The 24709-nt window shown below is 44.2% G+C and overlaps 7 protein-coding genes across 7 annotated transcripts; 3 read left to right on the forward strand and 4 right to left on the reverse strand.

The window, feature by feature from the left end:
* Nucleotides 1-254: 254 nt before the first annotated feature.
* AK88_03657 (uncharacterized protein) lies at nt 255-6901 on the forward strand (the record flags this gene model as incomplete). Its single annotated transcript, XM_012481267.1, has 25 exons — nt 255-308; nt 434-478; nt 622-712; nt 880-951; nt 1180-1239; nt 1384-1444; nt 1556-1601; nt 1837-2027; nt 2252-2324; nt 2480-2545; nt 2706-2788; nt 2959-3028; nt 3567-3607; nt 3775-3979; nt 4074-4368; nt 4496-4707; nt 4889-4952; nt 5074-5189; nt 5314-5537; nt 5645-5862; nt 6003-6063; nt 6178-6243; nt 6339-6394; nt 6544-6648; nt 6759-6901. 25 exons carry the CDS (start codon nt 255-257, stop codon nt 6899-6901), a joined length of 2718 nt encoding a protein of 905 aa, XP_012336690.1.
* Nucleotides 6902-7569: 668 nt separating this feature from the next.
* On the forward strand, nt 7570-9639 carry AK88_03658 (protoporphyrinogen oxidase; the record flags this gene model as incomplete). Its single annotated transcript, XM_012481268.1, has 1 exon — nt 7570-9639. The coding sequence occupies one exon, from the start codon at nt 7570-7572 to the stop codon at nt 9637-9639; it is 2070 nt and encodes a 689-aa protein (XP_012336691.1).
* A 740-nt stretch (nt 9640-10379) lies between these two features.
* AK88_03659 (uncharacterized protein) lies at nt 10380-11198 on the reverse strand (the record flags this gene model as incomplete). The annotated part of the gene is made up of 1 exon (XM_012481269.1): nt 10380-11198. The coding sequence occupies one exon, from the start codon at nt 11196-11198 to the stop codon at nt 10380-10382; it is 819 nt and encodes a 272-aa protein (XP_012336692.1).
* Nucleotides 11199-12468: 1270 nt separating this feature from the next.
* Nucleotides 12469-13521, reverse strand: AK88_03660 (uncharacterized protein; the record flags this gene model as incomplete). Its single annotated transcript, XM_012481270.1, has 1 exon — nt 12469-13521. One exon carries the CDS (start codon nt 13519-13521, stop codon nt 12469-12471), a length of 1053 nt encoding a protein of 350 aa, XP_012336693.1.
* A 1476-nt stretch (nt 13522-14997) lies between these two features.
* AK88_03661 (uncharacterized protein) lies at nt 14998-16002 on the forward strand (the record flags this gene model as incomplete). Its single annotated transcript, XM_012481271.1, has 1 exon — nt 14998-16002. One exon carries the CDS (start codon nt 14998-15000, stop codon nt 16000-16002), a length of 1005 nt encoding a protein of 334 aa, XP_012336694.1.
* Nucleotides 16003-16341: 339 nt separating this feature from the next.
* AK88_03662 (uncharacterized protein) lies at nt 16342-19140 on the reverse strand (the record flags this gene model as incomplete). Its single annotated transcript, XM_012481272.1, has 3 exons — nt 16342-18634; nt 18816-18894; nt 19107-19140. 3 exons carry the CDS (start codon nt 19138-19140, stop codon nt 16342-16344), a joined length of 2406 nt encoding a protein of 801 aa, XP_012336695.1.
* A 1249-nt stretch (nt 19141-20389) lies between these two features.
* On the reverse strand, nt 20390-21709 carry AK88_03663 (uncharacterized protein; the record flags this gene model as incomplete). The annotated part of the gene is made up of 4 exons (XM_012481273.1): nt 20390-20471; nt 20621-20770; nt 20973-21062; nt 21588-21709. The coding sequence occupies 4 exons, from the start codon at nt 21707-21709 to the stop codon at nt 20390-20392; spliced, it is 444 nt and encodes a 147-aa protein (XP_012336696.1).
* Nucleotides 21710-24709: the final 3000 nt, after the last annotated feature.

Genomic DNA, 24709 nt, shown 5'->3' on the forward strand with positions numbered 1-24709 from the left:
AGTTGTGTCCACCCGATTTTGTAAAAACATCGTGGAACGGAGAATGTGACGAGGGAATCCCTTTTTTTTTTTTTTTTTTTTTTTTTTTTCCTTGTTCCTCTTCCAACCTCCCCACCATTGTTTTGTCACTCGTCCGTTTTAATTTAACACCGTACAACAACTGTGCATACAACTTTGTATTAACCTGCGTGTTGATGTACACATCCGCGCACTCCCAATAAAAAAAAAAAAATAATAATAAAAATATTTTCAAAATGAAAGAGGTGGAGAAGCCCCCCAAGGAAATAAGGCAGCTGCTGCCCGTAATGGTATGAACACATTTTTCTCATCTGCGCTATTCGTCTGGTCAGTGACGCCAAGACGCACATTCGCCTGTCTCCTTCCCCCATGGAGAGGTGTGTGCACATTTCACTTCCTCATGTGATCCATTCAGCTGATAGGCCTGGTAACCCTCGTCATGTACTCCATATTTGTCACGGTAAGCACGGCGTGGGGGGGAAACCATGAGTTTGTAGCGGAAGGCCCATAAGAACAGGAGCTCCTCTCGCGCACTAACCTGGCTACATGTGCTAACCTACCTACATGTGAGAAGCACTCCGCTGCCCCTTCCCCCCCCCGCAGTTCTACTGCATGGTTTTGCTCCAAATAAACGTGCAGAAGCAGTACGTGGACAGCGACCTGTTGAATGAGGGTTACACCAAGCTGCTAACGTGTAAGGGGTAGACGCGCACCCACTATGGGTGAAATGATAAGCCCTTTGTATGCCCATATTTAAATATGCTTCATTAACTCATCGCAGTGTCTCTCTCTCCACCCCCCTGCACACACTCCCCTATAAGCACTACACCAATTATTTGTACTCCTTTGTTTCTCTTCCAGTCCACGTGTTTCTGTTCCTCTTCATCTGGTCCTTTTACAAAACGTACACGGTGGACCCTGGTAGCATCCCCGGTTAGTACCTTGCTGGTGGGGCGACAAGGACGACTGCCCACATGCTTCAATTATAATAACGTTGAATAAACATGTGAATGGAGTCCTGCTACACATGAATGAGGTTCACTCTCAATGGTGGTACCAAAGCCATATATATATGTGTATATATATATATATATAGCATAGCCCAACCATATGGAATTGCTTTGCCCCCCACGCCCTTTTTTTTTTTTATTGTTTAAAAAGATACTCATGAGTGGACCGTCGAGCCGGACGTGAGCAGAATAAAGGAGAGAGGACCGAATGGTAAAACAGGAAGCACAGGGGGGTTGATGAACACCCTGTGAAGTCATCGTGTGGTTTTCTACAAAAGCTCCGCTGCTTCACCAATGTGTGTACCATTATGTATGAATAACTACCCCCCCCATTTTGTTTGTATGTCCCCTTTAGGCGAGCTCCGGTACTGCACCCACGAGAAGAAGTACAAGCCGGATCGCGCCCACTACTGCAGGTGGGATGATACACGAAGCGTGGGTGGTGGTGGAACCATGCAAAGGTGAATTTTGTGACCACTTATATGCACACTTCTGTGTTTTCCCCCCCTCCTCACCACCCACCGCAGGGCCACCAAAAAGAATATTCTTAAAATGGACCACTACTGTCCCTGGGTGGGAAATTTAATCTGCTAAAAATGCACCCCGATGAACAGAACCGGCATTGTGCAATGTTGAGTTTGCATCAGCAGGCAGCACTCTGTGTGTGCCTCCACAAAAAAGGAAAAAAAAAATATATATATATATATATAAAATAGCCACATGGGGAGGTAGAGTATTTGTAAGCTCTGCTAAATTATGCACAGATTTTCTTGCGTGTCTTTTTTTCCCTTCACTCCCCCCCTTGCAGGTTGCAAATGGCGTGGGTCACCACAACTACAAATTTTTTCTGTTAAGCCTCTTCTATGCTAATCTGTGCTGCTTATATGTGGAGGTGAACTGCCACTCGTCCTTCCCCGACTTGTATGCAAACCCGAACGTCCTCTTCAACGAAGTTTTTTATATTTTTTTGGAGATCGTCCTTGCCGCCGTCATCCTCCTGTAATGCTTTCTCATTTGTGGGGGGCCCCACGGGGAGAGAACTGGAACAGAAAAAAAAAAGTCACACCTTGCGGGTTGCATCCACTTGGGATAAGCTGAGCAGACGCATGCCCTTCATGCACATACCCTGCATTCACATGGGCGGGAGTCTTTCCCCTACGGAATGCACTTCACCATCATGTTAACTGTTCTTTTTTTTTTTTTTCCCCCACCCGCGTTGCCAGAATTATCTTCCCCTTCTTCCTGTTCCATCTGTATTTGACTGCCCACAATTATACGACCCTGGAGTTTTGTGTGGTGAGAAATTTACTTCCTCTCCTCTTCTCATGCATTATTCATATGATGGGAGGAGGAGGAGGCCCTCTTCACTCTTAGCCAAATGAGCATGTCTCAGTTTGTGCAGATGTGATTATGTATTCACATGGAACTGCTCTGCTTCGTCACCCTTTCAGATTGGGAAGAGAGACAAGAAGAGCATGTACGACTTGGGCGTGGAGGAGAATTTCAACCAAGTTCTGGTGAGTTGACCAAAAAAAATGGAAGCGGCGAGACCTCCCTCCGATGAAGTTACTCCATGCACGAGGACCGTCCGCAGCAACGTGAACGAAGCAACGTGAAGGAAGTAGCGTGAAGGAAGTAGCGTGTGGTGACACTCCCCCCTTTTTGTGTGCACTGCAGGGAGACAACCTGCTTCTGTGGCTGCTGCCCGTTGGGGGCCCCAAAGGAGACGGATTATTTTACCAGACGTTTGCCCACCACGCGTGAGAGGTAAAGCAGTGGAGAGTGCCTCACTTAGGAGGACCCACCTATTGCTGGCTGATCGAGGCACTTTCTCCCGCGACAAGCTATAACTACACATCGTCCCCACGGGTACGCAAGTGAGCGCATATAAAAATGTACGTATACATTCGCTTGCCTGACCCATCGGTAGTCACTCCTTCACACTTTTTAATGGCACCACACCATCCCCCCCAGATAATGAGCGGGGAGCCACCAAACACGTTGCGTCCTACACATATGTCGCTGGGCCAATTGACCGCTGCACCATTTTGTTTTTCCCCTGGGGCGGGGGGTATCACTGGACTCTCCATAATTCTTCCCCCTCCATTCTGATTTTCCGTTCCGTTTGGTCCGCCTCACCCTCATGCTCATGCTACCCTATAATGCCCATCTCGGTACTGTGGGTAGCTATTTTTTTTTTTTTTTTTTTTTTTTTTTTTTCACAAATGTGTTCTGCATTCTGTTCACGTGATACATTTCGCCAGTTGTATGTTCCTCACGTGTTGTTAAATTTTTAATCGTTTGTAAAAACAAAGGATGATTAAAATGTTTTTTTTTTTTTTTTTTTGTGAAGAAGTATTTGTATAGGATATAAACTGCTGCAAATTATAAAGTGCTAATTTTTTTTTTTTATGGGTGGAACACGCACGGAGTATTTGTTTTCACCGTGGCAAAAATGTGGAGACGAAATTCTGGCCTGTGATTTTTCCCCATGGCACCCTCCCCCCTCCTGTGATAAAAACTAACTCACATCCTAAGATGAATTTTGTGAAGTTGTCCCTCGATTCGTACCCTGTTAAGTAAGGAATGCGAAGGGGGAAAAAGACACTTGCCCCCGTCTGTTTGGTTTATTCCGTTGTGCGATAAGTCTGTCCCGTGTGTGTGTGTACAGGTTTTCTCCCCCACGTACATAATTTTAGCAGCAATATGTAGCTGCTACACTTGACCGCTTCCTACCCCCCCGCAGGTACTACAACCGAACGCACAAAGTCACCAACACGCTGAGGTTGAAGGGGATAGGGTTGCTGACCTGGGAGGAGGAGGACATCAGGCGTTTCTTTCAGGAGCTGGACTTGACCTTTATGGTCTACCTGATACTCCAGCAGAATGTCGTGTATGTGGAGTTTTACAAGAAGAAGGACTGCTCCTATGTCTTTAACCTTTTGAACCACGTAAGGCGGAGCGCAGCGTGGCGAACTAGCGCGCCGAACGAGCGTTCCAGGCAGTAGGCCAGTCAAACGCGTGCTGCTTCTTCACCCCCTGCAGAATCCTCCCAAGGGACAGCTGGAGCGTAAAACAGACATCCAGGCGGAGTATGTAAATGTTCGATACGACATAAAGGAGGATTCCCCCACCGTCTACTCGCGGGATGTCTCTGTCCTGGTGAGAGGTCTCCCTGGCAAGGAAGCTAAAGGGGAAGCCCCAAACGAGAGCGAACTGAATGCGGCTAACGGTGGGGGCGACGTTTCCATCCAAGCGGACGCAGTCGGGGAAGACTTTTCTCGGCAGGTCATTCGGGCGTACGAGGAAGAGCAGTGGCTGAAGTATACCAAAAACGACGGTAGGCTTATGCGGCCCCGCGAAGGCGCGCGCGTCAAGCTGCTTTGCAAATGTGCACTGCAAAACTGCACTACAACCGCCTCGTAAACACTTCGCCATCACGACTGCACCCACCCCTGCACCCGCAGAGATCAACGTGTGCCACTACTTCTGCCGGAGCACGCCGAACAAAATTTACAAGTCCTACTGCATCCCGGACGCGCACCTGTTCTTCTCTTCGGAGTGCCTGGAGCGCATAGGGGTTCTTCTGGAAGGTCGCCAACCGAACCAGATCTCCATCCTCAAGTGTCATGTGAATAAGGCCGTCGAGTATGTCATCGAGTCGAGGCATATTTTTCAGGTGAGTTAACAGGGTGCACTTATAACGGAGCGACGTCATGCAGGGAGGTCCACTGATGGACTAATGCTGACTGGTTCGTGTCGCCAGCATGACAACCCTATTGCGCTTTTTTATAAATTAATGCTCCACAACGTTATTACTTTTTCTCTCCCTCTGACGCCACCTCTACGCCCGTCTCCAGGATGAAATTGCCTTCCTAGTTATGAAGAATGATCTACCCATGTCCTTCCTCGACATTCGAAATGGTAATAATGATGATGATGGTCGTCTGTCGTATCACTTGATACACACACACCGTCGCGGTGGTCACACGTCCACACGTTGTAGTCGTGGTTATACATGTACCCACTTCCCTCCCCGACGCAGAGACGAAAACGAACCTAATGGTTGCGAAAAACACCCTCATTAAAATTAAGGGCAGAAGGAGATACGAATTAATTTTTGGAATTCCGAAGAAGAAAACGCTGCAGCTGGAGGGGGAGGTATGGCTGCTCGTTAAAGACATTCATCTTTCTTTTTTTTCAACCTAAGTGAAGAACACCCGGTAGAGACGCCCCTCAAAATATCTTCACCACCCGTGCGTAATGTGCACCCCCCCCTTTGCAGACCGTACGGCGACAGGACAGCTACCTGATCATCTTCCGCTTCATTGACGAGCCCAGCGTAAAGAAAATGTTAACGCAAAAGCATAGGAACGAAAGGGTTAAGGACGAACCTCAGGAAAAAAGTTGCGTCTCAGTGGACATTGCACAATACAACTCAGATACAATTGAAAAGACATACGTCCTCGATGTGTATAACAGAATAGCTCAACACTTTTGCTACACGAGGTATGGACCTTTAAAAGGGGTCGAGATCGTCTACCCAAAATAGGCTTCTCTGCACACGCCACCTCCGCTACCTCGTTGCAGACACAAATAACGGTTACCTCTTACAGGTACAAGTCGTGGAACAACGTGGAGAATATCATCAACGAGGAGCAGGAGGGAAACCTCATCGTTGACGTTGGGTGTGGCAATGGCAAGAACGTACAGGTCTCCTCCAAGTATTTCTTCATTGGCTTAGATTTCAGTTGGTACCTTTTGAAGTTTGCCCAGAAGAAATGGAATTCAGATTTGTTCCTTGCAAACTGCGTCAGCATACCTCTACGATCGAGTATGGCACGGCGCACGGTTGCGACTACATCAGGAGTGATGTTTGTAGTGGCGCAGCAACGCGTTTCTCCTATTAGCAGTTCCGCTTATTAGTTCCGCTGAGCGTTACCGCCACTTCTCATCCCGTACCCTCTCCCGCAGACGTAGCAGACCTGTGCATATCCATCGCGGTTATTCATCACATTGGCACGCACGAAAAACGGTTAGTTGCGCAGCGAAGGATAAGGAGCTCACGTGACTCCCTCCTGAATAACACCTATCGATCGTGCTCATAATATCTTGTTCCATTTTTTTTTTTTTTTTTTTTTTTTTACAGGCGGCAGGCAGTGGCTGAGATGGTGCGATGTACCAAAGTTGGAGGGAGGATCCTGATATACGTCTGGTAAGTGGGGGCAGCTGAGGGGGTGTATGTGTGACTTCTCCGCTTCGCTTCATACGTGTGTCGCTCCACATGCACGCCGCTTCCCTCCACCGCAGGGCCTATGAACAGCAGGAGAATGTGGTTGGCAACCGCAAGTTCGATTCTCAGGACAGTAAGCCCGGCGGCTCGCCCGCGTACCAATGTGTGCCCCATGGAGAAGGGCCCATAAGGGGACTCCCTTGTGCGCAAGCGTACTCTCATGATACGCTATGCACCTTCATCGGTCTGCACCTTCTTCCCATCTCCCCCCCCCCTGGGCAGTTTTCGTTCCCTGGTACCTTCAGCCGCAGCACACCCTTGAAGGCAGTGAAGACGTGAAAGAAGGGGAGGCGGCCGAGCGAGAAGTCCTCCACCCAGCCAAAAAGGGTAAAACGTTTTGCAACCATACAAGCGAATACGCTTTTGTGTGTGCATGTACATTTTTTTTATGGTGCATTTGTTTGGGCAACATACATTTCTCTTGCCCCACCCTCCAGATCTGCAAAAGCTACAGAGGTACTACCACGTGTTTAGGAAGGAAGAGCTACACGACTTGTGCTTAAGCATCAGTGGGGTCCGCATCGAAGATTTTTTTTTTGACACTAATAATTGGGCCATTCTTTTGAAGAAAGTTGGTTGACAAGTCAGCTGCCGTGTTCACACCGTCTTGTGCCAACCTGATTATTCCGCCGGCTGTTGATCATCCTTTTTTTTTTTTTTTTTTTTTTTGTTTGGCTTGCTACCTCATTTCCGTGCGCTTGTACGAGAAAATAAAAATAGTGCGTATCTCCAACCCTAATATACAACACACCTTTTTACTGCTCTTTTTTTTTTTTTTTTAAATTTTTCCCCCCCTTTGCGTGATGACATAACATGGTAACCTATTTGTCATTTGCGCCAACTGGGCAATTATCCCCCCCTCAAACGCGTTCGATCCATGTGAACAAGCACAATCGGAGAGCAGCTTCCACTCTGTGTTTTTATTCTCCCTGACACACGTGTACCAATCGTTTCCTGTGGGGGAAAAGAGAGAGGGGGTGGGGGGACTGCCTCGTTGTACCCCCTTTTAAAAAAAAGTTCCACCACCGGTTAAATTATCATTCTTAGTTGGGTTTGTTCGCCAGACCCACTCTCATATATCCCCCTTCCTTCATTTTTTTTTTTTTTGTTTCCTGCTCTCCATAATTATGTATTCCATTTGCTCTATCCCTTTTACCCGCTAAAGTATGCCCGGCTTTTCTGTCCCCCTGGAAAAGTGTGGCCCTTGCTTTTTTAGCTCCGCCTGGGTACAATATCGAGCAGAGGGAGATGAGTGCGCAGGAAGGGGAGGCAGAGGCAAGCGTGCCATATGAGGCAAGCGTGCCATATGAGGCAAACGCGCCACATGAGGCGACAGCACCAAGCGGAGACAACGCCCCCATCAGACCAGACGAGCAACACACGTACGATGTCATCATCATAGGCGGAGGACTCTTCAGTTGTTGCCTGCACTATTTTTTAAAGCAAAAAAAACCGGACATGACAATTTTGATTCTCGAAAAGGAGGAAACACTCGGAGGGTACATAAAAACAGAATGGCTAGAAGACCAAGGGAAGAAATTTCTGTGTGAATTGGGTCCAAACCTTTTTAAAATGTCCGACGAAAGTTACCATCTGCTTGAAGAATTAAATCTCTTGTTACACATAAGAGTCTTGAATAAAAATCTTATACGATATGTATACTCAGGTGGACACCTACACCCACTGCGTCTGAGCATATGGGGTTACTTTGCTTTTCCCCTTATAAGTGTATTCAATAAAATGAAGCTAATATACAAACTCCTGTTCAAGCGATACAAAAAAGTGAGAGCGTACGATGAGGACATTAGTGTTGAGGAGTACATGAGGGAAAATTTCGATATGGAGCACTTCAACTTTTTGTTGCTACCTCTCATTTATGGATCGTGTGGGGGGGTCGGTAGCATTTCGGCTGTCTCCTTTTTTTCGCGCAACCTCAAACTGTTTGATAATAAAATAAACAAATTGCGTATGTGGCGCGAGCGTATGGACAGTGGTGTGTGTAGAAGGGGTGATGTTGGCTGTGCTGGTTCCCCCGCAAAGGGAGAGCAGACGACAAACAATGAGAAGAGCGTATCCTCCGGGGGACTCCAACACTCGTATGCGAAAAAAATGAATCGCAAGTTCAAACCGTACTCCTGGTTCAACAACGTGTTCCACAAACGGGACATGACCAGAGGGAGCACCATTACCGGAAGCACAACGGGGGAGGAGGTAAACCGTGACGAAGCTAACCGTGACGAAGTCAACCGGGACGCGAGTGCAGGACACGAGAATAGCAGCCCAGCGAATGATCAAGGCACAACCAAGCACCACGCAGGGATGGACTCCACGACGGGTCACCCTCCTTTCGTGGGAATCCCTCTCCTGGAAGTCTTCCTCCACTTGGCAAAAAGAATCTACGAAAAGTGCAAAAGCACCTTCCTCCAGGTCCTGCTGCTCCTCTACGCCCCGCTAGCCAAAAAGTACTCAAAGGAATATGAAGAAAAAAAAAAAAAAAAAATTTTAGGAAAAACAATATCCTTGAAATATGGCGTATACGAAATAATTGACAAGCTAAAAAAAAATATAAATACAAAATATGTGTGGACGAATGAAGAAGTAGATTCTGTTGAAAAGCATAAGAAAGACAACACTTGGGTTTGTACCGTCAGGAAAAAACACTCCAGCAAAACTTCTTCTATATACGGGAAAAATGTGATCCTTTCGGTGAACTCCAAAACATGCGCAAATATCATGCGCAAAATTTTGCCCTCAGAAATGAAGGCCTATCTTGTAAATGTGCAATACTCAAGTATCATCAGCGTTACAGTGTACTACCATAAGAAGGACATAACCCTACCTCCAGACTGCTTCGGGTTTTTGTCTGCGGACAAAACAAATCACATTCTCGGGTGCTTCTTCACGAGCAATGTGTTCAAGGAAAGGTGCAATGATGACAATGTCGTTGTGTTGACTCTATACATGGGGGGACAAAACAACCCGAATGATGTATACATGGAGGAGAAAGACATAATCCAAATCGTGTCCAATGAGCTGACCAAAATATTTCATGTACAGAACAATGCTCAACCTGTTATCCTCAAGGTGAAGAAGTGGTTTGACTCTATCCCCTTCTATTCGAACAATTACGAAAGGCATTTGAAATGCTTCCTAAATGAGCTGGACAACCCACAGTATAGGAATTTGTTTGTTGATTCGGGTTGGATTACCGGGACGTCCATATCTGACAGGATAACTTCGGCGAGGGACTTGTCGGAGTTTATGGCGACCAGCGTCTTTCCCTTGAAGACGCAATGCGGCAGTGCGCTGTTGGCATGACAGGGCAGACCTGCACAAGTGTTTGTTCATCATCTGGGATGATACAGCGTATTCTCCCCGGTGCGCTAAGGCGGGGCCTATACTCCATCCATTCTGCGAAGAGCTTATTAGACGCGCAATTACGTGAATATGCCATTTGTACAAGCTTCAAAAGAAGAAAAAAATGTGGTACATAAAAACGAGAGCTTCGACTTCTCCACACAGTAGTGTTTGCTCGTAAATTTTAAGGAAAATACTTAATTTATAAGAAATGAACAAAATAAACAAAGAAAAATAAAAAGGAAAAAAAATATACTATTAAAGGGGAGGTAACGATGAAGAGAGCATACTAAAATGTTGAAGACGGTGGTAGAATCCATTTAACCATACACCATGAAGTCACATGTGTGCTCAGCAATAAAATGGAAAAGTCTCCAAGATGTGCTTTTTACATGTGCACTCCGTCGGGGGGACAATTTTGTAGGCAGTTTTTTACTAACATATCTGCAAAGCTCTCACGTGCAAAAAAAAAAAAAAAAAAAAAAAAAAAAAACAGGTACTTTTTTGCCTGAACCGGCAATAATATTTCCAAACTTGTGTGCAGGTTTTATGTGTATATATTTTGGCTAGCTAAACCAAGCTAGCTACCTAATTTGGCTATTTTTTTTTTTTTTTTTTTTTTAGTTCCTATTTTAACACAACATATTGTGTGCGCACTGCACGCTGGATGTTACTATTAACAATTTGACTTGACTTTCCTACTACACATTAGCAAAAACACCTTGTGACGCGATTGGCGATTTGCAGTTGGGGCAAGTGGCGCTCCTAACCAACCACAAGTCGATACAGGATTTGTGAAAGGTATGGCTGCAGAGCAGCAACGTCCGCACACATTCGCCCACCTGGAAGTCGTTCAGGCAGATGGAGCACTTGGACTCGTTCCGAACATTTTTAATGTAGTGATATGGTAGGTTCTCAATTTGCTTCAGTCTTAGCCCCTTTCGATAAATGAACATTCCATAGTCTCTCATCATATCGATATTGCCACTCCACCTGGTGAATATGTCATTGGTCTGCATGCTGATGAGCGTTCTCTCGTATATTCTTGCCTGGTACTCCAAATATAAGGACAGCAAGATGAAAAATAAATACAACAGGATCCATACATAACAAAGTACAATCCACAGCACAATGAACCATGGGTGGTTGTTCCTTGGTAGACATTTCGGCGTATATTTAATGATCTGATATATCCACACTGTACCCACTACATTCCATACGAGGAAGAATGGGAACAAGACGCACAGGACTAACAGGTTGATGTAGTACGGGGGGGTGTTTCTTCTATATATGATCAAGTCATCTCCATCGTTGCTTAAATATTGGGCCAGGAAATGGGACAATCTGTAAAGCACTATAGATATGAAGGAGACCACTAGCCATACGTGAATTGGTTTGTAGCACGTGGAAAATTCCTTCCACTGTATAAAGATATCTCCGATGGAGTAGCACACGGACAGCAGCAGGATGAAGTCGTTGTAGCTCATACGCACACGCGTGCCTTCACTGGCCCCCTCCATTTTGCAAGAGTATATATATGCCGTCTGGGCCTCCACCCTACCCTTTATGCTTGTTTTTACTTCCCCCCTGTGTACAGCTGTACGCCGGCGACGGGTGTATTCTGGACAGCCGAACTAGCAGGGCGAAACATCTTGAGGTGTCTTCAAGGAAATTGCTTCGTTCTAGGCGATTCACAAATTGGGGGTGATCGATAAATAAGGTGGCATATCCGTACACATGTGCGTGTGTGCTATTTTAGGTCTAGCACGAAACAGAGATTGCAAGAGGGGGAGGGGAGAAAAGGCGGCCCTCCCGTGGCCACACACTGGACCTTCACGAGTTCATGAATTGCCTATATGTGTGTGTATCTGCATATGCGTGTATGTGCAACCATACACATCATGCATGCATTATGCCACTGTGAAGGGGAAAATAACTTGTGACTGCTTCGCGCGAACCATCTTTTTTTCCCGCCCTTTACATTTGCTTCAAAATGGGGTAGTATAACACTCTCGTCTGTGTAAGCTTCCCTTTTTCGCTGACGCGTTGGGGGAAGGCCAATGTCTGTTGGTAAGTGTTACGCATCGTCGCGCCTTTTATTTATTATTTTTTTTCTTGGGATCCGCTGATGATTTTTTTTTTTTTTTTTTCCCTCTCATTTTGGTATGTCCCTCAGGAGGGAGGAGGAGAAAAAAAAAAAAAAAAAAGCAAAAAAAGAGGAGAAAGGAAAAGGTAAACCTACTGATGAGTTGACAAGCTTGCTTTATGCCAACAGGTCAGTAGGCCAATACACGCTTGTCCTTACATTACTTATGCAACCCATTCCACGCTTAACCCCATGCAGTGACGTATAAAAGGAGGGAGAGCAGAAACTACGCCTCCACTCCAACCGTGGCATCCCATCAGTTGCTAAATGATAAGCGTCTGCTCCATCAAATGGCCAGCTTTTGAAATGCTTAAAAATTAATTATTAAAAAAATGAAGAATGTTTGAACGAAGAAAAAAAAAAAAAAAAAAAAAATTATACTGTCAGACGCAAACAAAGTTATGGGTTACACAAATTTTAAAACGAATTGGGAGGGGGTCACATATCAAATAATTAGAGGAAACATTGATTTTCCAAAAAAAAACAAAAAAAAAGGTAAAGTTGTGTGGGTATGAACAGGTGGGGGGAGAAGTGACCGAAGAGGCGGATGGACACGTACATTAGGACCCCTACACATGTGCAAAGCGAAGGCATGATCACATCCATGCGTCTACGCAGTTGCAGGTGTACATGTGCGCGGCTGCCTAACGCCTCTTGCAATTCTTCCTGCCTTTATTTTTTTGGCTTTTCTTAATTCGCTTTTTCGTCTTGAAGCGTGCCTTGCCTTTCCCATCCTTTTTTGCATGCCCCTTTCCATCCCCTTTTGCATGCCCCTTTCCATCCCCTTTTGCATGCCGCTTTCCATCCCCTTTTGCATGCCCCTTTCGGTCTCTTTTTTTCTTTCCCTCCCGGCGGTCCTTCTCTTGGTCCGACTTGGAGTGTTTAAGAAAAAACTCCTGCACGTTGAGCGTCTCAAGTTTATCTTCCTTCCTCAGCTGGTCGATTTTTTGCAAATTTTTTTTTTTTTCTATAGCTTCCATTTGGCTAGCTACTTTTGCAGAGCCACTTTTTTTATTAAATTTTTTGTTCATTCTTTTTATTTTATTTTTCTCCTTTTCTTCAACCCGTTCGTGATCCTTCACAATCTTTTGTCTAACTCTTTCCATGTGCACGTCACTCTTAATCATGTCGGCCAAAAAGTCGTATGGTCTGTTAAAGGAAATGTGTAAATCTTGGAGCTTCTTCAGACCCTCTACTACGTTTTCATGTGTGATTTTTAAAAATTCATTTTCCCTCTCTTGGCATTGTCCAAATAATTTCATTTTTTTTAAGTAAAAATTTTCTGAACAAGTCAGGTCCAATTTTTCCAGCCATGCGTTGTTGCCTTCACTGGGGGTTACCTCGATCATTATTTCTTTTCGCTTCTTCGCGAGGAGGGCTTTGTTTTGTGCTAACCGTATGGCTTCGTCGTACTCCTCCTCGTCCATCCCGTCGAGCGACCTGAGGATGACCTTTTTCAATTTGGTTGCCTCCCTTGTGGTCATCTTCCGTGGACCTTCCCCATTCTTGCTCACTTTCTCTCGCCCCCCCAGCGAACCCATGCGCTTCAATTTTTTAAGAATCTTCCTCACGGCGTCCTCCTTCGCGGATGTGCTGCCCTTCCTCTTCAGCAGAGTCCCCGTGCCGTTTGTCTTCTTCTTTTCCTTCTTCTCCTTGTTCTCCCCCATCCGGTCTACCTCCATTGGGAGTGCCTTCATTTTGTCCACCGATTAAAAAGAGACAGGCAAGCCGCAAAGTTGCGCACTAGTATGCAAAGACAGGTACGCAATGGGTGTGAGGGTCCCCAGGGTTGTTATAATATAAAAGCATACATACAAAATAAAACAACGCGCTGGAAAAAAAAAAAAAAAAAAAAAATGCGACAGGGAATGACCAAATCAACACTACAGCTACTACGTATCAGCAGCAACGTGTTAACGGGACGATGAGTCACTTTGTATCATCACCACCCAGACCGTTGGTGAATTAACAAATTTGCAGTTGAATGAGAATAAAACCCTACAAAGTGTCCGTGCGCATTATTACAGGAGAGCGCGTATCGGCATCCCCACTCACCCCCTTTTGGCGCAGATGAAAATGGTGAGGCTGCGATTTCTTCACCCCTACGTTTCATCTAAATAAAAAAAAAAAAGCGTTTGCTTTTATCCCGTTTGGTTAGTTGCTAAAGTGAAGCCACTCCAAAGGTTTGAAAAATATATATAAATGCAGAGCGGCTCTGCAATATACGGGAAGGGGGCGCCTTCATATAACATCACAATACGCTACATTATATATAAATGTAAGCATCTGTTGTATATATATACCCTCTGCGTGGGGATGGCAAAGTGAACTTTTTTTTTTTTTTTTTTTTTCCTCTTTTTTTTATATGAAAATCTCTTCCCCGTTGTTAACGGTGGGCGGCATTGTTGCTTCTTTTTTTTTTTTTTTTTTTTTTTTGATTCATTCTCCGCCCATCAGGGTAAGCCACTCTGCGAAGGCGCTGTCGGGGAAACGAGGCGCAAAAGAGGGGGTAACGCCGACGTGGACGATATGCATATGGCATTACTTCTATATATATATATATATGAATGTATATAATATATGCGCGTAATGTAATCTGTATTGATGATGTTTTTTTTTTGCTGAGCTTTTCTTGAGTGAAAGGAATATGTTTCCAATGTAGCGTCACGTTCCCACCAAAATAAATTTTTTTTTTTCTCCCATTTTTTTTAAAAAGCGTCGCGCAAGTTGGAGGCTTTTTCTCGTTACCATCTCAACGGGATTTTTTATTAATATTTTTTTTTTTTCCTGTTGACCCTCGTTCCTTTTTTGCGAGGTCTCATCATATTATTTCTTCCCCCACCCCCTTCACCTGCTGCATTTTTTTTACAACCCCAACAGTAGGAGAGAGAGCAGCAGGAAAAAATATAAACTTTACGTGTATTCACATTATTATGTACTTGTGGGTAACGTCGCTGCGGAGTGATCGGAACGGATGAGACGTTTTACTCCCGTCTGCTCGCTACGCGCTGGACCCCCCCCCCCATCAGCAGCTCCACTAAGTGGTTACCTTCCGCTGCAGCTATAGAGTAACGCGGAAAAACGCCAAGCAGGGGGTAGGCAGCTCATCCTCGTAGGTTTATCCAACGTGTAGACCCCCTCTTTAGAGAAAAAAAAAAAAAATTCGTGCCAAAATGGAGGACGAGGAGAATAAGGAAGAAATTGTTGAGCGGTTGGAGGAAGGAAAGGCCAAGACAAGAAAAGGAAATTTAATTTTAAAAAAACGAAAGGGAGCGTTACACGAGTCTTCAAAAAGTTGCCTATTCATATGCAGCAACAAGAGGACGGAGGAATTAAAAAGCTTCATGCAAGATTTGTACAATTTACACAAACCCTTCACATGCTACATGCCGAAACTACACCCCCACTTGGCAGACATACAAACGAAACTAAATGAGCTGGTCGACTTATGTGTACACAATAGCTGCTCCTTTTTTTTATCAGTTTTCTCCACGAAGAAAAAACCTTCCAGATTTATTATTGGAAGACTGTATAACAACAAGCTGTTTGACTTTTATGTCTTTACTCTCCTCTCGTACATACCGATGAAGATTTTTCCGCATGCAAAGGACGTCCTGTGTGACACCAAGCCGATTGTCCTCATTCAGGGATCCTATTTTGAACAAACGGACGTTACAAAAAATTTAAGAAATGTCCTGTTTGACTTCTTCAAGCATAGGAACGTGGACTCCGTGAGCAGCTCCTCTGTGCAACGCCTCATCGTCATTAGCGCATTGAGTGATGGAAGCAGCGAGAATCAGGTGCTCTCCTTCCGCCAATACCTACTAAAGAAGGAGCACTTCCTTCACCCACACACTAGTGATCCTCTTCCCCTGGAGGAAGTTGGCCCACGCTTCAATTTCGTTATGGACAACTCACAGACTGCAAACTACCACCTGTTCGAAGAGGCAACCAAGAACGTGGAACAACAGTTAAAGAAAAAAAGCAAAAAAAAAAAATTAAGGAATGTTCAAGTGGACGAGTTTGGAAACACCATCAAGCGCGTCTACGTGCAAAAGCAGAGCTTTGGCAAGCTGCATACCAAGCACACCAAGCTGAACAATCGAGTGAAGAAAGCGGGCCGCAATATGCACACAGGTGGAGGGAAAAATGCAGGAGACACATCCCAAGCTTTTTAAAAAGATGTGCCACGTCTGTTCTTGTTTGTCCCCCTCCCCAATTTGACCCGCACAATTTGTTCTGCGCGATTTCGTCGCCCATCATGTGTTAGCCTTCTCCATTTTGCATTTGTACTTTTTTTTTTTAAATTTTATATATATATATATTTTTTATCATTTTGCTGTCCCGCTGCGCGTTACTTAAAAAAAAAAAAAAAAAACGTTTGACACTCGAAAGTTATTCAAGGCAAAAATGTACACAAAAAAAAAAAAAAAAAACATTTTTTTTAAAAAATAAAACGCCCTTTTTACAAACAAGCGTATGGCATATATATGAGTGCTCATCCCCCCTACTCCCCCTCATATGACCCCGTTAATGCTGTACCCACGCCTTTTGAGCGACTTCCGAATGGACAGGACTCGTAAAATCTGCTCCTGGTTCCAGTTGAGCATATCAGGGTATTTACTAATGAGGATGTTCTCGAGGATGGGCTTTTCATTAATGACTTCATTCACCAAATCGTCTTCAGCAAAGGGAATGTCCTTCAAAGTGACATTTACTTTTTTCAGTAGGGCCTTCAAACTATTGCTTAACACATTTTCCTGTGTCCTGTCCACTTCATTATATATGTCGACACTCCTCATTTTAATAACATTTTCTTCATTTAGCATTTCACCTCCCTTGTTCATGCGATCAATTAGTTTAATTCCTCTCCTTTGGTTATTGCATGTATTAATTTTTTGAATTAACCTCTTCCCCAACTCTAGGTGTTTTTCTCTCGTTGTGTTTTCTTCTCCTTGGTGGTCACTGACATTATGCGGATCTCCTCTCCTTGCCGTCTCGCTGTCCACATGGTAAGGACCCTTTCTTGATCCACCCCTCCAGGAGAGTGACGAGGTTGTATATTGTCCTCCAGTGACTTCTTCCCCCCGACGATGAACTCCTTCATTTTTCCTCACATCTACTCCACCCACATCACTACGGTCACTTTGATTCATCCCATCATTCCCTTCCCAATTAGGTATATTGTCTTTCCTTCTGTTGTCTGAGCCTGCCCCCCCTTCCCCATGCTGACCTCCACCACCATCACTCGCGTAATAGTTTGAATAATGCACCTCCTGTTCCGTCTTTGTAGTAGCATGACCACGCATTCCATACAACCCTGTGGTTTGCCTACCACTGGGGAACTCCTCTCCATAATCATACGCGTTAGGATTTCCCTGCATGCTGCTACTGTCATAGTCGAGGGGTCTGCTTCCTCCCCCCCAATCGCTATACACATTTCCACTCCCCGCTTGGTTGCCAGGGGGCATCATGCTATTAAAGTTCATGGGCTTATTCTTTGGCTTATTCTTTTGTTTATTCTTTTGCTTATTTTTGTTCTTCACTTTTCCTCCCTTCACAGTGTGTTTGCTGGAGTAGCTTCCTGGGACAGGGTACCCGCCGGTGTCTCCTCCCCGTCTGTTGTTCATGGAGAGACTGAGCAAAGGGTATTGCTGCCTCGAGTGATGAGCACCTCTAACCATTCCATACAAATTCGACCGACCCATTTGTCCTTTCCCCTTCACTGTCTCCCTCTCGGTGTCTCCACACGCAGACGCCCTGTCTTCTACTGGGTGGTACCCGCTCTGACCTTCGTCTGAAGGTACATCCATATGGTTAAACGAAGCATAGCTGTTAGGATTGGCCCCATAAGAGGAACCCTGACTTGTGCCATACACGCCCCTAGATGCATTTTTTCTGTTACCCATCAGCTGGTTCTTGCCCCGTACATGCTTCAACGATGAGGCAGGGGTACTTCCCATGTTCGTTGTGTTGACCACCCTTCCTCCCCTCTCGTACAGCGGCCTCTTACCACCCTGCTCGTAGTTATAACCTTGGCCGCTCCATGGCGGGCTCTCCGCGTCGCTCATTTCCCCTACATCGGAGCCACGCCATTCACCGTCGCGCCGTTCAAACGTATCCCATTCGGCATCTCGCCATTCTGAAGCACCCCCTTCTTCGAGCTTCCCCCCGGCAGAGTCCATCTCTCCCTCCTCCTCGCTGTCCACACAAAAGAACTGAAACTTATTCTTAAGTGCATGAAACTTCATTCGGGTGATGTCCTCCTCGTTAAGAGGACTCATCTCCGTGTTTAGAATACCCAGAAGGAAGAGAGCATGGATCAGAGAATAACAAATCGTCTTATTGCTACCAAGAAATTTAATTGCTGCTTGTGGAGAGAGTCTAACTAGCTGTTGCATTTTGTGAATCAATAGAACCACATCATACATGTGCATGTTATTAAGAATTGCATGTCCTTGTTTTGTGATCATTCCTTTTTTGTTAATAATTTCAACCTTTTCATTTCCTTTCTTGGAGTTCCATTTATTTCTACTCATCCCTTGATCGTCCCTCTGCTGTTTGATTGACCCCCTATCAGGGTTCTTACCATCTCGCTGGCTCTGCTGCCACGGGGGAAACGTCCCTCCTTCGGTGCCGTCCTCCACTGAATCTTCCTCCACATCGCCGTTTCCATTTTCAACTAGTTCAATGCGCAACTGCCTATCCCTGAGCTTTTCCCTTCTCGCGTACGCCACTACATCGTTCAGATTTCCCTCGAACCGTATGTACCCGTGGCAGCTCTGAATGCCCAGCTTTGTCTTCTTGAGTCTGCGCATGTGATAAGGGGGAGAGCAAAAAAGAGAAAGGTAAAGCAGTGACGTGAATTGTGTGCAAAATTTTATTTAGTAGCCCTTTTTGGGGTGGCTCAAATAGACTACCCTTCGGGTGAACAACTCTTCCCATATTCAACATTGGTGTTGATGAGGTATTCTTTTACAATCTTCCTCACCTGCAGTGGGTAACCTCACATGTTGGTTTAAAAAAATCCTTTAGCTCCTCCTCCGTGACATCGTTTGGCAAGTTCGAAACTGAAAAGGGGGAAGAAAAAGAAGCGCAACGGTGTAGAGGTTGCCTGGTGTCGCAGCTTTGCCGGTCCAGCGGCTTCCCAGTTGAGCGGCTTGCCGACTGGTTGATGCGTCCGTCTGGGTAAAGCCAACGCTTCAGCTCAAGCAGTGGAGAAGCAAAAAAAAAGGCAACACGAACAGGGAAAATAAATAAACGTGTGAAGCTAAATGCCTACCGAAATAATCGCTTGCGCAGGAGCTATCCGTCATACTTCAAACAATGTCAAATATGCAAATGTTTACGCATTTTACACTTGAAGAAGGGGAAATAAAAAAGAAAAAAAAAAAAAAACTTTCCCCCGCCGCTAACGAAGAAACATCAATGCGGCCATCCCTTCATTGACTTTGTGTTTTGTTCTTTCATAAGAAGTTGTGTAGGAATTACAAAAAAAATTGGTTCGAAATTTCTTTTTTTTTTTTTTAAATGCTCCGTCGTCAGGCAGCTTCGGTTTGGCGCCCGCGGTGGGATTTTTTCAGTTGTATGCATATTGCGTCGGCAAAAAAAAAAAAAAAAAAAAAAAAAAGAGAATGCAGAAAATGGCATGGATGAAAATGACAGGGTAAGAAAAATGAGGAAAACAAAATCATAGTGTTTTGCTACGCGAATTTGTATAATCAACGTAGCAGTTACTTTCAGTTGACCCTTTTAAAAGCTAAAAAAAAAATATTATTAAAGGGAGAGAGTGGTAGAAAAATTCATGTCCCTTTCTCTACGCCCATTTTCCCGTCCCGCCTTGTCTTCCATCTTAGCGTTTAAATAATATGTTGCACACATGAGTAGGTATATGAACAGGAAGACCAACTCATTTTGTGAATGCACATTTGGAATGACCCACTCGGAAAAGAAAAGGGGGAAACGAATGTGGACAGATAATATGACCGCAGTTGCTGCGAAATAATCTCCCCTGGAGCAACGTCACCCTTACGGCGCATTATTCTACACAATCACGTTGTGTTGTAAGTGCAATGGGGCGGGGGCCAGTTTGCCCACCATGGTGATTAAAGCAAACATGCTTTTTATATATGTGCAAAAACTTAGGAGTGAAGAAAAAAAAAAATACCCCCTCCCCCTCTTTGGGGTGCTTTGCAAAGTGAGGAGAGTTCGTTCCTTTGTAGTGTTGTGCAGCTGAGCATCATTTGGGCAGCCGACGTGCCCTCTCTACGCAAAAAAAACGAAAAAAAAGAATTACGCACAGGGGATAACACATATACACATGCGGACACTTGCAAGGGAGTATCAATGGGGACAAAGGGAGGATCCACCGACGCACGGCCGGCCATTACTAAAACAGATTTAAACTGGATGCAAAAAAAAAGGGATCAATGAAAAAGGTGTCGAACCAACCGGGGGGGAAATGGAAAATAAATCAAAAAAAATATGAACAAAAAAATGATAAAAAAAAAATATGAACAAAAAAAAGCAACGTGCTAAACTGACCAGTGGTTTGACTTTCCCCTTTTACGCGTCAAACCGTCGGCTCTTCAGCTTTTCCTGAAGTTCCTTGTCCGTTCCTGGCATGATGGAGTGGGCCCCGTGTAAGCTGCAGACAGGGAGGCAAAAAAAAAAAAAAAAAGGGAGTATATATATGTGCGTGCGGGGTGTAGACTTTACTTCCGTGTACGATTACGTTGATACACACTTTGTGACATTTTAGCATTGTCACTTTTTCCTTTCCCTTTCCATCCTTACAAATTCCTGTTTGGCCCGATTTGCGCTCCACTCGGGCGAGAGGTGTGTCCGTTGACGTCCAGGCCCTCCTGAGACTTTTCATTATCTTCTTCGTTGTTCAGCCCTACGCCGCTGTACTCCTTCTGTACGCGCTCATTTTTTGAAATAAATCTACATCGATGGGGTGGAAGAAAGGGGAAGGAGGGAACGGGTGGCAGGGGGTTATGTTTGGTTGGCCAAGCAGGAGATGTAAAAAAAAAAAAAAAAAAGGCAACAGCAGCTGTTTCAGCAAAGCGATGCTTTAGACCATGGTGAGCAGCTACACTTAGCTACATGCGCATTTTTCTCTTTTTTTTTTTTTTTTTTTTTTTACGTGGACGCCTTCGCGAGGGCCTCCATGGCGATGTTAGCGGCAAACCCATTCACCGACTTCTTCGTTTTGTTCATTTCGGTTGGGTCAGTTCTGCGAAATGGGAATTACATGGAGAGATGGTGGATGAGCACACATTCGAGTCGGTCAATGCGCACATGCACACGTATGTCCCCCCGCGTGGACAGCCGGCAGGTGCTGTCCCTTGTTGTCACCCACACCAACTGTGTAACGTTTTGCTACACGCGTCAAACTATATGGTCGTATCCCCTTGGAGAAGTTTTTATCGCACTAGCCTAGCCGCTTGTGCGTTTGTTGAGATCAGTAAGGACGCAAAAATAGGAGGGGAATCACCACTGCACAACACAATTGCAAATACCCCATGGTAAAATTGTTGTCTCGGCCGAAGTGTCCACATGGAAAAGGTTAGAGTTTGAAGGTTCACTCCGTTGTTGGCCACTTGCACACGAAGTTAGAGACCGCCATGCCACTTTAAATGGGTCACCCCTTTGCGAACGGTAATTCAAACTCTCCTCCATTTTTGTGTGCGAAAATGGGTATACACAATAGGTGTGCTTATCTCATGTTAAGTGTTTTTTTTTTTTTTTTTTTCGTTACCTGTTTGTGGAGTCTCCCACCTGCTCCGCGCAATTTTCATTGTGGTCTTTGCTCCTGTTGGAAAGCGCAGCTTCCTCTGCGTCCTCCACAACTGTTCCTTCCGCAGCAGTGTCGTTTCCCATTTTTACATCAGGTTCCTTTTTCGCCTCCTACGCTATACTATTAAGAGGGATGTGCGTGCTGCGTTGTGTGTTTGTGCGTTTCGCGAGGGTGAACAACACACGGCGCATTGAAATAAAACAGAAGAAAAAAAAAAAAAAAGAAAGAAAGAAACGATCAGTAAAGCAAAAAGGAAAAGGCTTAATTATATATAAAAAAAAAAAAAATGAAGTTGCAACTTTTTATGCCTTCACATCCAAGTTTAAATGTTTTTCCACAATGTTAACAGCTTTTTTTTTTTTTTTTTTTTTTTTCTTTTTTTTGCCTGACTTGTTCATAAAAAGGGAAGTGCTTGATGAAAGTTTTTTTTGGTTTGTTTTTTTTTTTTTTTTGTGTGTGTGTGTGTGTCCCCTCAGTTATTTTCAAGGCTTATAATTTTGTATTATTCGGGGACAGTCTTTGGAAAAGGGTGGAGGTGGCTTCGTCCACAGGGTGTACGTCGATTGCATGGAAAGGCTAGTATTAATGGGAGGATGCATGTAATCTCTTAGCTTCGCGCTGCTTTGCTCGCCTCCTTTTTCGCTATTTTGTGCGCCAGTTTATGGGCCCTTTTTTTTTTTTTTTTTTTACGACTTCCCCCCCTCTTGAGATTTTTCCTCTGCAACAATGTAACGCGCCTTCACAAGTTGAGGACAAACACAGGCAGAGGAGGGGAGGTCACCGCAGATGGAAACACACAGAGCAGCAAAGATAGGACGGCTACTCCTTTTTATTTTCCCTTATTCATTTTCCACGCATTGAACAATGGAACCTTTGGAGTTCCTTCTCCTTCCACATTTTAAGCATCATAACAACGTACAACTATTTGTTTTTTTTTTTGTTTTACACCCTCACCGCACGGCAAAAAGGCCCAAGCCAGACGCTTTCCCAAATAGTGAGGCAGCGTCCCCCCACTAATGACGAAGCGAAGCAGATTTAAAAAAAAAAAATGGGCAAAAAAAAAAAAACAAAAAAAAAACAAAAGAGGACAAAGTGAAACACGCAGAAGGATAAATCAAACACTGTCTGGGGCCGTCCCCCTCTTCCAGCGCTGTTAACCCATGCGCGATTTGTTTTTTTTTAAAGTGTCATATTTTCCATGATTGCCCGCAATTTTTAGCTGTGCATGAGGAAATACCAAATGTAAATGGTCATACGAATAGGGGGGAAGAAAAAAAGACGTCTTAGTTCCTCAATTGTGACAACTGCCTTGTTGCGTCAGGGGAAGAGAGCCCCCCACTTGCTTTGCATAATCAGTGTGTTGATCCACACTTCGCGCGAGTTATTTTATCGGCCTTTAAGTTGCTGTGCGTGCGAAAAACCATCAATTCGGAATAAGCAAAGTTTCGCTAAATATGGCACATAAAAATGGTCAGTGCTGTTATCCCCCCAATATTTACGCATGCGTATAACTCACACAGTCGGACTGTGATGCGTCTGCCATTAGGATGCGGACTGGGATGTTTCCCGCGCTAACCTGGCAAACAGGACTGTTCAAGTAACAACCTGTCAGTAACGATGGCAAACCCAACGGTTAAGTGACCCCATTGTAAAACGATTCCCGAGCGTACTTTCCACTTTGTTGTAATGCAATTTCCACAAATGACACGTTACTGTGAAGGCGTGGAGTCCCTTACTATTTTTTGTTTGTTTGTTTGTTTGTTTTTTTTTTTTTGTGGGGGGAAGGTTATTTTTCCTTCGTTTCACCTGAACAGTTTTTTTTTTTTTTTTTTTTTTTTTTTTTTTCTGAAGGGACGCAGTTTGAACCAGGTTACACATTTGCGCTGTGGCTAGCTGCTTAATTTTTTTATAAATTAGGGTACATAAAAAAAGCAAAAAATAAAAAAATAAACAAGAACACATTGGCTCATGTAACTGTGTCTTATGTTAATTTAAATTAACTCTGTTATGTAACTTTTTCTTGTTTTTTTTTTTTTTTTTTTCAACGTGGTGACACTTTTTCCACGCATGCCTTGATTTCTTTTTTAACCCCTTTTTTGAAGAACCCGCAATTACACGCCCCCCTAGGGAACACACACCGTACAAAATGCAACTGCTTCTACATCGCGCATGCTAGGGAACAATTGCTAAATAAATTATAATGGAAATTAATTCATGACAAATAAAAAAAGTAAAGTGATTAAAAAAAAAATTAACGTGAATAAAAAAAAGTGAAGTGAATAAAAAAAATTAAAGTGAGTAAAAAAAAAATTAATGTGAATAAAGGAAAAGAATGTCCGTGTTAGAACTTCTCGACACTACAAGTTACCTCCACACATGACTATTGTGCCGCTTTTAACGAAGTGACCGCGCAATTTATACACGCTGGCAAGTTCGCTTATTTTTTTTAACAAGTGACCCGATGTCCGCTTCGGCACTTTAATCAAGTTGCGGGTTGCCACTTAGTAAATTACCAATTTGATGCGTCATCAATGCGTCACGTGAACAACTCACCATTGTCCCATTTATGAAATTCCCAAATCATTTGTTCCCAATTTTATTTTTCGAAATGTGCAACACTCCTGTCATTACCCCCCGGTGCCCACAAATTAAGGTGTGTTCATTTTGTTTTTTTTTTTTTATTAAGAAAGAACTCTACTAATTAATTTTTCTCAAAGGGCAACCCCAGCCTCCTGTGAGTTTCACCCACTTGCATCTTCAATGCCCACTACGAACATTTAACTGACCTTCTACACTGTTTTGTTACCACTTTGTTGCGTTTGCAGTGAAATTTCTTCGCCTCACGTTTGTGTGCCAACCGGGCGAGTTACAGCTATTACATGGAACTCTGTGCAACAAGCCTTCAAATTGGAGAGGCGGAGACTTCGCCGAGCACAGGTTGAGCTAAGCCTTGTTTTTTTTTTTTTTTTTTCCGAGCTCGCGTTTTGTTACTAAGTGTCACTTTACCTTTTTTTTTACGCTTTCTTTTTTTCCTGTAGTGCCACTTCTACCCCTTTTGCTCTTTTTTTTTTTTTTTTTTTTTT

This window comes from Plasmodium fragile, assembly GCF_000956335.1.
Source record: "Plasmodium fragile strain nilgiri unplaced genomic scaffold supercont1.44, whole genome shotgun sequence".
Taxonomy (NCBI): Eukaryota; Apicomplexa; class Aconoidasida; order Haemosporida; family Plasmodiidae; genus Plasmodium; species Plasmodium fragile.